Source organism: Sarcophilus harrisii, chromosome 2 (genome assembly GCF_902635505.1).
Source record: "Sarcophilus harrisii chromosome 2, mSarHar1.11, whole genome shotgun sequence".
Classification (NCBI taxonomy): Eukaryota; Metazoa; Chordata; class Mammalia; order Dasyuromorphia; family Dasyuridae; genus Sarcophilus; species Sarcophilus harrisii.
The window spans coordinates 115,671,102-115,685,303 of record NC_045427.1 but is presented as its reverse complement, the minus strand read 5'-3'; the positions used below and the strand labels follow the sequence as shown (position 1 = coordinate 115,685,303).

The 14,202-nt window shown below is 40.2% G+C and overlaps 1 protein-coding gene across 3 annotated transcripts in view; it reads right to left on the bottom strand.

Moving 5' to 3' along the window:
* RASSF2 (Ras association domain family member 2) overlaps positions 1-14,202 on the bottom strand; it is a 76,191-nt gene that overhangs the window by 9,601 nt on the left and 52,388 nt on the right. For all 3 annotated transcript variants that reach the window (XM_023494688.2, XM_012539948.3, XM_012539949.3), the window contains 5 exons: positions 13,149-13,237; positions 7,951-8,111; positions 6,801-6,902; positions 5,521-5,572; positions 3,202-3,323 (listed from right to left, as the gene is read on the bottom strand). In XM_023494688.2, coding sequence (XP_023350456.1) covers positions 3,202-3,323; positions 5,521-5,572; positions 6,801-6,902; positions 7,951-8,111; positions 13,149-13,237 — 526 coding nt within the window. The remainder of the gene's footprint in view (positions 1-3,201; positions 3,324-5,520; positions 5,573-6,800; positions 6,903-7,950; positions 8,112-13,148; positions 13,238-14,202) is intronic.

Sequence of the window (14,202 nt, the reverse complement as noted above, 5' to 3'; positions counted from 1 at the left end):
TCCTAAATTCCCTTGGGCTGACTTCCTCCCAATGTTTAAACAAATTGCTTTAGTCTTCCTAATCTTTTTAGCACCTCTTAGACTTCAGATTCAAGCTACTGCCCTTCCATTATGCTGTCACAGACCCTGATCTTGTACCTTATTTCTCTTTTGACTCATTGACTCTGAAATGAAAGCAAAGCATCTTCCTCCAAATTGCTGATGGCGAGACAGGAAAACACAAAACATAGTATCCCTTAATCAGGCTGTCATCTCTCTGAAGGTGGAGCAAAAGTTCTCTCTCAGGGATGGGATGAGGGGCAATAAAGATAACAGGAATCCAGGAATCCTTGTAAACACTTATTACCTGTGCGGGAGGCTGATTCCTCCCAAGACTGAGTCACCTTTGTGACAATGGATTGTCTGGAACATCCTAGTTTATTTTTGGTTCATCTTGTGCTCAGTGACATAGTATGTTTTCTCAGAGTTAAAGGGATTCATTGTGGTTGGTCACAGGAAAATAAATTTTTTTTAACTATGATAAATTTTGAGTAACATCTGCTTAGCTCTCATGGGGTTATAATAGAATGTAGGATCCTAAAGGCAGGAATTGCTTGATCTTTGTGAAACATAAACTAAGAGCTGGGTGTCACTCTGAGGAAGAACACCGTGTACTTTGATCACCTCCCATTCTATGACAACAAAGTATGGCCTGAGGGATGAGGGACAACTCAACCCCATCCAAGTTCCCAAGTAGAATCCTAACACTTGAAAAATCTGGGATTTCATAGGTTCATCCGATTTAGAGCTAGAAAGGACTATAGAGACCATTCAATCCAATCCCCTCATTTTATACATGAGTGAAATGAAACCTGGAGCAGGGAAGAAATTTGCTTAAAGTCATATTGTAAATCAGCATAGCAAAGCCCGGAAGCCAGCCCTTCCAAATCCCATGCTCTTTCTACCACAACTCAACTTCGAGAACATCCTCCCCACTAAAAAAACTGGAGTCCTTCTCTCTGCCTCTCCACCCCCACCCCTTAAATAAACCTTAGTAGAAAATATCATGAATTGATGTGGCCATTATCCTGTGGCCTGCCTGAGTCAGGCTGGTCCTTCCACAATCAATACATAGTCCATCTGAGGCCCATAGTGGATATCTGTCCAGTGTGGAGGAGTTTATCAGAGCATGGCTTTCGAGAGCCCCGAGCCCCCTCCCTGCTACCATGAAGATTCAGAAAGGGATTTCAGGGGAATCCCCAAAAGACAAAGGAAGGTAAACAGGTGAAGGTCAGCTCTAGGAAGTTTTCTGCTTCTATGCCTCAGGATGGACACCAGGGGGCAAAAGCCAGCTATTTTCCAAAAGCATCCCCATGAGCCAAACTCGTCATCAGGCCCACATTGCCTTGGGTTCTTTCATCAGCCAGACGATGAACATTCCCCTGCGCTGGCCGTGGATCCCTGCCAAGAAGATGGACCCCCAGGGCCCAGTCCTGCCCCTGACAGGCCAGCAGAGTGAAACCTCTCAGAAGGAAAAACTGCACGTAAACTGACTTCTGCTCTGCTCCTCATTCTCTGAGCGCTTGACAGCTCCACGGGAGCTGACACATCGAGCCCTGGGGCCACCCACCCCATGGGACAAGCCGTGCTCCCGGGAGAACCGGCAGTTCCTCTACTCCAACAAGGGAGATCTGGAAGGACTTAGAGATCGCCTAGTGCCAAAGGGTCTGGCAGAGGGAAGCCAGTTACATGGAATTACGTGAGAAACACGCAGAGAGAGGCGAGGGAGCCTGTCCCAGAGCCCGAGGGCTGCTCTCCTCAGCAGGCCCCGACCCCAACCCCAAAGCACAGCCTGGTCTCGGCTCCTTCTGCTCAGGAGGGAGGCTGCTAACAGTGTTGGGGAGGGCTTGTTTAAAAGCCCAAATGCAGCGGGTAAAAGGACTTTTAGTCCTTGGGAACAACCCTTCCTTAGAGAACTGGTATATGTGTGTGTGTGCACATAATATACATATATGGAAATGGATTTGTATAATATATGTATATATATATATATATATAATAATATATATATGAGGGGGGTTGTGAGTATATATATAATATATGTATGTGGTATACACTCATGGATGTATATATATGTGTGTGTTCTATATAGTATGTACATATACAGACTAAGTGTATATGCAATGCTCATCATATAGTATATCTACATTATACACATACGTTTGTGTGTATATATATGTAATGTATGTGTATGTGGGTAGGTGAATAGAGGTATATATATATATATATATATCACCTGCATGAGTGTATAGATTATATATGTATACACATGTGTGTATGTATGTATATGCATGTACACACACATAGGTATGCATGTGTGTATGTATAGAACACATTGTGTGTATATGTATATACAGCACAGATATGTGTGTATCGATACAATATTGTTTGTGCATAAATGGATGCACACATATAGGTGTGCACGTATATATTATGCAGTATATATGCAGCACATATATGTGTGATATATATTATATATGTGTGCACACAAATACAGTGTGTGTATATACAGCACCTGTCTCTTTGCACTGTGCATATAATATATATGTATACCCACATATGGGGGTGTCTATATATACAACACATATATGGGAGTATGTTTGTGTATATAATATTATTATATATGTATATGTATACACTCATCTTTTGCTGACTTTAAATCTATTCTCCCACTTTTAAGCAAGAGATGGCCTTTAAATGCCTCCCTACCCTTTCTTCTTCTCTCCATTTTTTTTCATCAACCACAGTGGTAGATGGGAAGAATTGTTCTAATTTCCTTCATAAGGTGATAATGTGGTAGGGAGAAGATTCTGAAATCAAAAGTCCTGTATCAAATCCTGGCTTTACTATTTGTTGTTTAAGTGACACTGGGCAAATAACAACTTCTTTTGATCCCAGTTACAAGTCATTAGACTTGTGAGCCTCAAGGATCCGTTCCAGTTTGAATTCTGTGATTCTTTCTAAAACAACTCTTCTATCCTATATACTCCTGCCTGATTCCCTCTTCTCCTCTAGTCTTCAGCCCTGCGAGCTACCTAACTTACAGATATTACGAGAAGGGGAGGGAGGAGATAGTCGGGAACACATGGCTGCATAAACCTGGGCATGAAACACGAGCCCACAACACTGCAGAGACCGATGGCCTGTGCAAAGGTAACTCACATCATAGGTGACCTCTTCCACTTGGTCCTTCTCCATGAGGAAGACTTTGGAGACCTGTTCGCACGGGCCTTGGAGGATCCTGGCAATCAGGGGGTAATCTGTGACCTTTAGCTTCTGTTTCTCTGGAACAGATAATCACAGGCCAGTCAGCCCTCTGAGCACAAAGTTTCTCACTTTGGTATCACTCTCTCTCATACTCCCATAGCTAACTTTGACTCTGGGGTATTCATGCCGACTTAGGACAATCTGGGCCTGGCCCTGGGCAAGTCACGTACTCTATTTGCCTCAGTTTCCTCATCTGTAAAATGAGCTGGAAGAGAAAATGGCAAACATTCCAGTCTCTTTACGAAGAGCATCCCAAATGGGGTCATGAAAAGAAATGAGTGAACAACAACAAAATGGGGATTATAATAGCACCAACTCCATTGTGTTGTTATGAGTATCAAATGAGATCATATGTATAAAGTGCCTTGTAATTTTAAAGTAATATATAAACATTATCTATTATCATCATTATTAGCTAATGTAATAATCTGACTATGAAGTAGTCAGTTTAATTTCTGAAATTCCTTCCATCTATTTGGTCTATATTTTCTTTCTGTTTAATCTCTGAGATTCCTTCTATCTATTTGGTCTATATTTTCTATGTACTTAATGTCTTTTCCATTAGATTGTGAGTTCCTTGAACATGAAGGATGTTTTTTAATCAATTTTTATATCTCTAATACTTTGCATGGTACGTGACATACAGCAAGCACTTAATTAATGCTCACTGACTTGACTTATAAAACAATGACATATAACCAAAGGTTCTTAGAAATGTAAGAAACTCACCATCCAACCTACAGTTGTACAGATGAAAATTAAAGCAAAAACAAACAAACAAACAAACAAACAAAAAAAAACAAGTGTAGAGTTGGGATTCCAACTCATGCCCTCTGACACTAAATCCAGAGTTCTGTCCCTAGGATCTCGCTCCCCTATTTAAATATCCAAAGGGGATTCTGGCAATCCCCGGGGTAATCTGTGGAAAAAAGGTAATCCCTTCTGATTCTGTGAAATTCTGTGATTAAAATAAAAAAAAGTATACTCCATTGATGCTACCAGGTTCAAAATGTTCCATTCCTTGTTAGCCACTGTCCTCAAAGATTTTCTATGAGGCATACAAAAAAAATCAGTCCCAATACTTTATAATCATAATTTTACATCTAATCCCAAATGTTCTTCCCCAGCTTGATTACCAGATTTCATTCCTAGGAAGTTTGGGCTATTTTCCAAAATCAAACTCAATCCATTTCAATAAACATTTCTCAAGTGCCTTGTATATGTTAAACGCTGGGGAAAACACAAAACCTTTAAGAAATTTATATAGGAGATAAAAATTCATACACAAGTAGCTAGAATATACAATGTTGGAGAGTTATATTCCAAAAATCAAATAAAATAACTTATATAAAGTACTTTATAAATACTAACTTATATATGGGCTGGATTATACGTCTTCTGATGATCTTTCTGATTCTGTGAAATTCTGTGAGATTCTATGACCCTGTGATCCTGAGGGCTGGGATATAAGTTGGAGGAATTTAACATGGAAAAACAGACAAAGAAAAAATGACATTCCATTTATAGGGTATAGCCTGAGCAAAGGCACAGAGATGGGAAAACACTACTCCTGTTTGGAGGAAGGAGGGTAGAGAATTGCCCATTTGGAAGCATTATAGACTGCACAGAATGGGGAAAATACAAGAAAAAGCTGAAAAGTTAAGAGAGGACCAAAATGGGGAGGATCTTAAATTCTAAAGAACAGAGTGGGAGCTTTACCTAGAAGCTAACAGGGCAGTCTAGTTTTCTGACCAGGCTGATCAAGCCCACTGTTGTCATTCTCCCACATTTTCCTCCTCTTTTGGACAAGGTACAATTCTCTGGGTAACAGAAAAGTAGGGGGTGCAAGGTGGAAGTCCTGCAGAGAGCTTGTCCTCCCACATTACCTTTTCTCTAAACTTCTACTCTAGAATCCTAAGCCGTTCTATAGCCAGGAGCCTGGGGCCTGGAGCTTGGATGGCATCTCCAGCTGTCTTTCACTAGGGCTGCTTCTCTGGCTTAAAATCTTTGAGCTACTTTGAGTTACTTTGAAGTAACATGGTCAGATCTACAAATATAGAACAAAGACTTGTTCCCACCAAAGAGCTCAAAAAGACAAGTCCCTAAGTAAGGGCTTGGATATAATCTTATGTAAAAAGTCATCTATAAGTAATAATTAACAAAGTAAGAAATGCTACTTTTAAAAAGTTGAATTACAAACATTTTCAAGCTTACCTCCACTAGTATGAACGATATATAAAGCAAATTCCTCAGCAGAATTCTCAATCTAGAAACAAAGCAAATGTTATCAAGAAGGGTTGTTAATCAAACATCATGTACTTAAGAACATATCATGTACTGTTAGTTTTTTTTTTTATGAAACCATTTAATTTGAATTCCCTCTTCTTCTATTCTCTTCATGTCAAAAACCCTTAATATCATTTCCCTATTCTCTCCTTTCCCCCAGTCTGACAGTTATCTCATCTACTTGTATACTTGATCTCATCCCCCCTCCTATATTCTCCAACCTCAATCATCCACTTTTCCTTATCAACTATATTTTTCCTACTGCCTTCAAATATACCCATCTTTAAAAATCTTTACTAGATTCTATCATCCTCTCAAGCTATACTTGTATACTGTACTATAGTTTTTCTCCATTTCTACAGGTGTATTCCTTGAAAAAAGCTCTCTGTATACTTCCTCTCCTCTCACTCCTCAACTCTGCAATCTGGATTCCAATCTCATCACTCAAAGTGATCCTGCAATCATCAAATCTGATATTCTTTTCTCCATTCTCATCCTTCTTAGCCTATCTGCTGGATTTGACACTATTATTCGCCCTCTTCTAATAACTTTCTTCTCTGTGTTTTCAATTTCTCCTTCTATATGGCCAATTGCCCCTCTGTCTCCTTTGCTGGATCATTACATCTATGAAGTAGCTAAATATGTCTCTCTCTTCCCCTCCCTCACTTCACCTCTCCTCTTTCCCTCCTGGGGACTTGCCCAGGATCACACAGCTAAAAAGTGTCCCAAGGCCAGCATTGAACTCAGTAAGGCACACTTGGGTTCAAATCCAACCTCGGTTTTGTGATCCTAGCAAGTCAGTGAAACTGTTTGCCTCTGTTTCCTCAACAGCAAAGTAGGGCTCATAACAATACCTCCCTCATAAGGGTGTGATCAAATAAGATAATAATTGTAAAGCACTTAGCATAGGGTTTGTCATGGGGTTTTAATAAATGCTTGCTTCCTTTCTTTCTAGATTAGAATCTAGTGTCAAATCACAATGTTTTGACTCTCTAATCTCTCACCTATGGATTCCACTCTCCCTGCCTTTAGAGAAGCCGTTTGGCTATTGTCCTGACTCTACCCATGGGTATCTTTCTCTTGGCAAACTTACCACTACCATAATACATGCTAAAATCATCCCAGTAACCTTATTCTGCACATATACTATCAGCCATCGACTATTGCCCAGAGGCTGCTGGTCAGGGCAATTCTTGAAGACCACTTACCTTAAATTTATTGAGTAGGAGCTTAAGGACCTGAGGCGTTGTCATGGTGCTGTTAATCCTGACATTGGTGATGGAACCATAGGCTGGGGTGAACACAGATGTCTACCAACAGAAGAATACATTATTACAGTTCTCATTAGAGTCCCCTGATGGGAGAAGGAGGAGAAGGAGCAAGAGGAAGAGGAGGAAGAGGAAGAGGAGGAGGAGGAGGAGAAGGAAGAAGAGGAAGAGGAGGAAGAAAAAAACTCTAGAATCTTGAGGCAATGGTCTATTGACCAGGGCTTTCTGGGCAACCCCTCTGCCCTCCCACAGAGTCAGGGGAACCAGGTCAAGCCTAAGAGACATCAAGAGACCACCTTGAAATTTAAATGTTTGTGATACAGACAAATGGCTAGGCAGACTGCTGCTTCTCCCTACTGTCGCATCCTGGAGGGAGAAATCTCCAGACTGTTTAACAGAGAAACTACAGAAGCTTCATTCATTCTGGAAACCCAGATTCCCTATGTGGCTTGCTTTTTATAGGAGCTCTACAGAGCCCTAGAAACACTAACTTTAATATCCCTTCCTAGTGGCGACTAGGGATTTGTTGACCATCCTTCTCTTTTGACTATAAAATACACCATTCTGTGGCCCTTTACCATAAGGTGGGCTTCTTGGGCAGTATTTTTTTTAATAGAGAGAATAAAAGGGGCTGACTCTCAATTCTGAATCATTTGCCCTTCACTGCCTTTTTCACTTTATTTATGCCATATGTGTCCCTCCATAAACCCTTATCCTGTAGAGGGATTGGTACAAAGGGATAACATGTAAAGGTGGGTTTTACAGGTACTGGTGGTTTTGGAGGATGCCCTACTAAATATGCCCAATTATCAGTAAACTAGAGATTTCTGCAAGTATGGCTGTCAAAATTAGGGCCAGTTTCATTCCTGAGACCTTGTGGAAGGCACCTGATCAGTAGTTACATCTGCTCCTAACTATCCCACCAGCCTAAAATTCAGGAAGTCAGTATGTCTCCTCCCCAAGATGTTCTATCCCACCCCATGCCCTTCTTCCTTTGAAGAGGACCACCTACCCACAGCCCTGACTATAGCTACCCCATGTCTTAAGAGAAGATACAACTCCCCTCTCTCTGTCCACCCTTCCACTCTACCTTATGGTTGTAGTAGTGGCCATTGATGGAGAAACGGTGCCGCTTGATGCGCCGTTGGTCACTTGGGGTGCGCACGTTGCCACGGCGCCGAACCCCAACATCACTGTGTGTCCTCATCAGCTGAGGAGTGTCTTCTTGTAGAGGCTTCAGGTCTCTGGTCCCTGGAAGGAAAACGATAGATTATGAGCCTCACCTCTGGATCCATTCTCAACTAGAGACCATCATCTTCACTCAGTCACAAGTTTGGTTGGCCACTAGCCACATTTTCAAAACTCCATGCCTACAAATGTATGCCCTAATAAAAACTACACTGACAACTCCCAGACATCTCTTTTTGTCCAAATGTCTCAAGAAATTATCAAAGGGATCACTCCTGCTTTTCAAAAGCTTCTTTGTAGGCAGCTAGATGGTGGTACAATAGATCGAGTCCTGAACTTGGGACCAGAAAAACTTGAGCCCAAATCTGGTACTTCTTAATTTCTGTTTGCCTCAGTTTCTTCATCTATAAAATGGAGATAACAATAATAACTATTTTGCAGAATTGTAAGAATCCATGGAAAGCGCTATGCTAGCTGTTATTTCCATGCCTCTCCTCCTGCCTCTGTCCATTCCTTCTGTCCCCTGGGCTGGGACCTCTTCCTCCAAATCTTGAAACATGAGGTGTAAAGGGCTGAAAATCTGAGTTGATGCACTGAGGTGGGACAATAGAGCACGTAAGGCTAATTACCAATTGGACAATTCTCTATTAGCATATGCTGGAAAATAGCCCTTCCCACTATTCTACGCTGGTTCAATCTTTTGGTGTATACAGAGAATTGTGGTAAGCATTAGGGGATGGAGTAAGACAAGGCAGAGTCACTTTGGTGGGAGAAGAGAAGAAAGGAGGTTGTGGAGATCCTACTTCCATCCAATTCAATATCCTATAATATCCTATAATAGTTTATGATAATTTATGATAACACAGTTTATAGTAGTGAATGGTAGTTTGTGGGCTTGAGTTGAGCTTAATTACTGTTTACCCCTAAAGACCAAGAATAAAGACCAAGGACTTTTGCTTATCCTGACTCCAGCTGATTCTAAGGTGTCCAGGGAGCTAACTCAGTCTTCACAATGAGAGGCCCCTGCAATTCAGGAGCTTAAACTGATTTTGACATCCATGCTCTGATTTTAATCTCTTTTTTCAGTATCATTTCATATTATTTCCTTCCACAGACAAATTAAACAACTCTCCATTCCCCTTGTGATCTATCCTTTTATGTCCTTTGTCCTTTTTTCTTCACTCCATTCTTTTTTTGTGAATGTTTTACCATCACCATATGTTGAGGTACTCTTTCAAGGCACAATTCATTGCCCACAACCTCCATAAAGCCCTTGGGACCACACACAAAATCCTCTTTACACTGATCTTTCTTTTTGAAATTTGTCTTAAGAGGTAGCTTGACATAGTAGATAGAAGACTGGCTCCAAAGCCAAGAAGTGATGGGTTCAAGTCTTGCCTCTTAAAATACATTGCGTATTAATCTCACAGTGTCCCAACAATCTAAGACTATAATATCAAGCTACCTTACAAGAGGTAATTTTCCCTTTGAGTACTCGAGTCCTTGACCCATAAAATCACTAGTTTAAACCAAAACTACAACTGAGATCCAAAGATATCACAGGTCTCTTCTTTAAAGTGAAAAGTCTTATAATGAAATTAGTAAAAAGAGATCTCTGAACTTAGATGGATTTGCTTCAATACTAGAGACAGCATCATGTACTTGAAAGACCTCTAGAATAAAAAGATCTGGATTCAAATTCTGTCTCAGACACTTATTATCTCTGTGACCACAAGTAAGTCAGGATTTGATGCCTGTCAGCATTTATTACAGCTTTAAACATCGGAACTTTATTAGAATTCATGTTTCTGACATAGCTATAGGAGTAAATAGGATTCAATCTTTCATATCCTCCTTTTGTCCAATCAAACAGAATCAGTTTTTGTATTTCTTCTCCTTAGTAATAATAATAGCTAGTGTTTATAATGTTTAAAATTTGCACTTATTATTTCATTTAATCCTGAAGCCTGTGATGTAGGTATGTTATTATTATTATGGCCATTTTTACAGATGAGGAAACTGAGGTAAGTTGCCCAGGATCATACAACTAGTGTCTGAGGCTGAATTTAAACTCATATCTTCTTAACTCCAAGCTCAATGTTCTATCTACTGTGCTACTTAATTGCCTCAAGAAACTTCTCTGTCACTTTTCTGAGTTTACAGCTCCCAATGGTCCTGGGAATATTTTCCTTAGTTATAACATTTATTTACTATCCAAGAGAACAAAAAAGGTAGATAAATATTCTGAAGTTATACCTCCCAGCCTCTATTACCAAAGAATAGTCAAGGAGCTCCCCTAGAAAAAGAGAGTGAAAGGATGCCCATCAATTGGGAAATGGCTGAATAAATTGGAATATGTGACTGTCATGGAATATTATTGTTCTGTGGGAAATGAGGAGCAGGATGCTCTCAGAAAAAAAACTTGGAAAGTACTCTATGAACTCAAACAAAGTGAGATGTACCGTGTACAAAGTAATAAAATGTTCCAGGATGACCAGCTGTAAATGATTTTGCTATTCTCAGTAGTACAATGATTCACCACTAATCTGAAAGACTTATGACGAAAAATCCTATCCATACCCAGAAAAGAAACTGATTGTGCTGAATACAGATTGAAGCATAATAAAAAAGAAAAAGAAAAAAGAAAAGAAAAGGAGAGTGAGAGAAGTTGGAATCAAACTACCAGAGCTCAGCTGGGATTTGAAAGCACTGCGCCAGCATCGCCAGTCTGTTTTAGAGTCCACAGGAAGAGTCCCATGTGGGACCAAAGTTGGCCCTGGGGTGTGATATGATGGGCAATCTTCCTCAATGACACCTGAAGGAGGCAGGTGCCAGGGGCTGACTCAATAGATCCCATTCTTAGGAACTCTCTACTGACTTTTTAACATTACCCTAGGTGGACTCTAGCCATAAGTAATTTATTCTCATTAAACAGACAAGGAATTAGTCATTCCTTTGGCTTAAGTAAGGCCTTTCTCTAGAGATCACTTTTTATTTATTGTCAAAGTAGTGCCAAGATAAAGAACATATTAACTGTGATCCCAAGTTCCTACCACTTCAGAATAGCCTCACTGATTCATCATTTTCTTCAACTACGGACAAGAGAAAATTAGGAACAAAGAGATCCCTATTGGTCTGGCCTGGAGGGAGAAGTTTTGGGAAGGAGAAGAGAAGGTGAGAAGGGAGGAGAGAATAGAAGGGAGTGGAGGGAAGCCCTTTTCATTCATTTCATAAAATTCTCTAGGACTAATGGATCCCACATGGTCCTAGCATCTGGGGAACTAGAAATCCAGACCCTCTTCTAGTCTAGAGAATTTCTCTAAATTGATTGGATCCTCGCTCAACAAGGAATACTCCTCATATATTATATAAGCTTCCTGGAGCCTGACTAAAAGCAGAGGATGTGTTTGCTACAAACCCATATGTGTGGCTCAGCAGCACATAGCTCCTCCTGCACCCTCCCTAAAAGTGTAATGAGGTTGTCTCTTATCACCTCTTCTTATCCCCTAGCCATGTCCCCCCATGTCCCCACCTCTAAGCAGGAAAGATCTGAATTTGAATCCCAGTTATGCTACTTATTAGCATATGCATTATACCTAATTATAATTTAATTATATATAGTTAATATGCATTAACCTCTGTCAATCTTCATTTTCCTCACTGGATAGAGCCTCAGACACTTACTAGTTGTATGATTCTAGGCAAGTCACTTTACTGTTTGCCTCAATTTCCTCGTCTATAAAAAGATCTGGACAAAGAAACAGCAAACTATTTCAATACCTCTGCCAAGAAAACTCCAAATGGGGGCATAAAAAGTCAGACATGACCAAAATGTTTAAGCAACAAAAAAAAATCCCTCGTTAGATTGTTATGAAAATTGGAGAGACAACTTTGGATAGACAAAAGAACAATGGATTTGGAATTGAGAGCCTTGGGTTTGAATTCTAGTTCAACTTTCATTTACTACATGACTGATAAATCTAACAGTAAAATGAAAGTACTGGAATACATGACATCTCGTGTCCTTGCTTGTAATCAAGTTATGATTCTATGAGATCATGTGATCAACTGTGATGGACGTGGCTCTTTTCAACAATGAGGTGATTCAGGCCAATTCCAATAGACTTGTGATGGAGAAAGTCATCTGCACCCAGAGAAAGGACTTTGGGGACTGATTATAGATCACAACACAGCATTTTTGCCATTTTTCTTATTGCTATTGTTGTTGTCTGTTTGCTTTTTTTTTTCTTTCTCATTTTTTTCCTTTTTGATCTGACTTTCTTATGCAGTATGATAAATATGAAAATATGTTTAGAAAAATTACTATACTTAACCTATGTTGGATTACTTACTGTCTAGGAGATGGAGGTGGAAGAGAAGGAGAAAAATATGGAACACAAGGTTTTGCAAGGGTTAACATTAAAAACTATCATTGCATGTATTTTGAATATAAAAAGCTATTATTTAAAAATAAATAATGCAATCACACATCTGGACCTATATTCAGGAAGACCTGAGTTCAAATGTGACCTGAAGGATATCACTTAATCTTGGTTTACCTCAGTTTCCTCATCTATATACTGGGAATAATAACATCTCTTATTTCTCAGGGTTATTGAGAGGATCAAATGAGATAATACTTGTAAAACAGTTAGCACAGTGCATGGTATTTAGTATTCACTATAAGAATGTTACCTGTCATTATGTATGTCAGGTGTTTATTAACATCACTCAAAGATTCAAGCTGACTTCTTGAATAAAGCAAACCTATTTTTTCTCCCCATCCCCTCCAAAAAAAACCATTTCTTCATTTCTTGGGGTCACAAAAGAGAGGAGGGATGGGAAGAGCTGGGGAGAAGAATTTGAGATAGAAGCTAGACACTCTGGCTCCCCGCATAATCCTGCCCCTTTCTGGGCAAGCTCATATACTGGCCCCTTCAATTTTTCCCAAGCCTGAAATTACTCATTTCTCAAGTTAATCTGAGTCAAACTCAGAGAAAAAAAAAGTCAGGAAAACACATTGGCATTGAGATCTAGTATTACATCTCTTAATGGGCCTGTTCCCTGTGACCATCCCTCTGAATTTCCCCAAAGTTTTACCTGTTGGGCTAAGCCTCCTGTCACTTCCAGGGTTTGCATCTGTGTCTGTTATCTGAATATCTGGAATGGTAACAGGCTTCATTATAGACCTAAGAAACAAAACAGACAGACTATGAGCTCCTTGATGGAGTTATTTCATTTTTGCCTTCATTTTTCTGGGGCCTTTGCACATAGCAGGTGCTTAATAAATGCTTGCCAAATGGAGTAGAGAGGCCAGTTGAGTCCACAGCAAGGCAGTTGTCGTGTGGCTTGCTTGGGTCTTTCAGAGGTGACAAAGCTCTGGCTCTCTCACCAGTTCTCAGAATGGTACTAGCGTGTGGCAGGGAGTGTAGGGAACCTTCCTACTGGGCTGGCCCAACTCCCAACACCTGAGGATGAAGGCCACCTACAGAAAAGACAAGGGATTCTGGCACTCAACATCTGCAGCAATACAATTGCCCATTTCATCAAACTCTGGGCCAGAGAACAAAACCAATTTGTTGCCTGTGGTCGAGACTCTGAGTCCATTTGGGCTGTGTTGTTTATTTGGGAAAATGCTCACAGAGCTTCTTTGTTCAGAAGGATGACATCCTGGAGAGGTTTCATCTCTGAAGGATTAATAACTTGGGAGCTGCTTTTAGGAATCTTAAAAAAAGAACACCTGGAAAACCCAGGCCTTGTGGAAACAGAGCACGGACAAACACCTGGTGGGTACAATCACGTCTCTTACATTTCTCCATCTTCTTTGAAACAAAGCCCACCCACAGGGCTGGAAGAAAAGGAAGCTGGGTACCAAGCAGCTTCTTGGTGACCTATGACTTGATGACATCAGATCATACTGTGTCATCTTTCCCCAAAGCCATGGTGAGAGTGGGGGTGGAGAGAATGGGAGAAGACAGAGCAATACACTCAAAATCATTAAGGAAGCTAAAAAAAAATAGGTCAGGAGGGAAAAAATATCATTTGAGAATATTTAAAGCGTGATCAAAAAGCACATATTTCATGTAGTCTAGAGAATGAAATTTTTAAAAAGGAAAATTAAGGATGAAGCTATGAATTCCTGAGCAGTCCATAA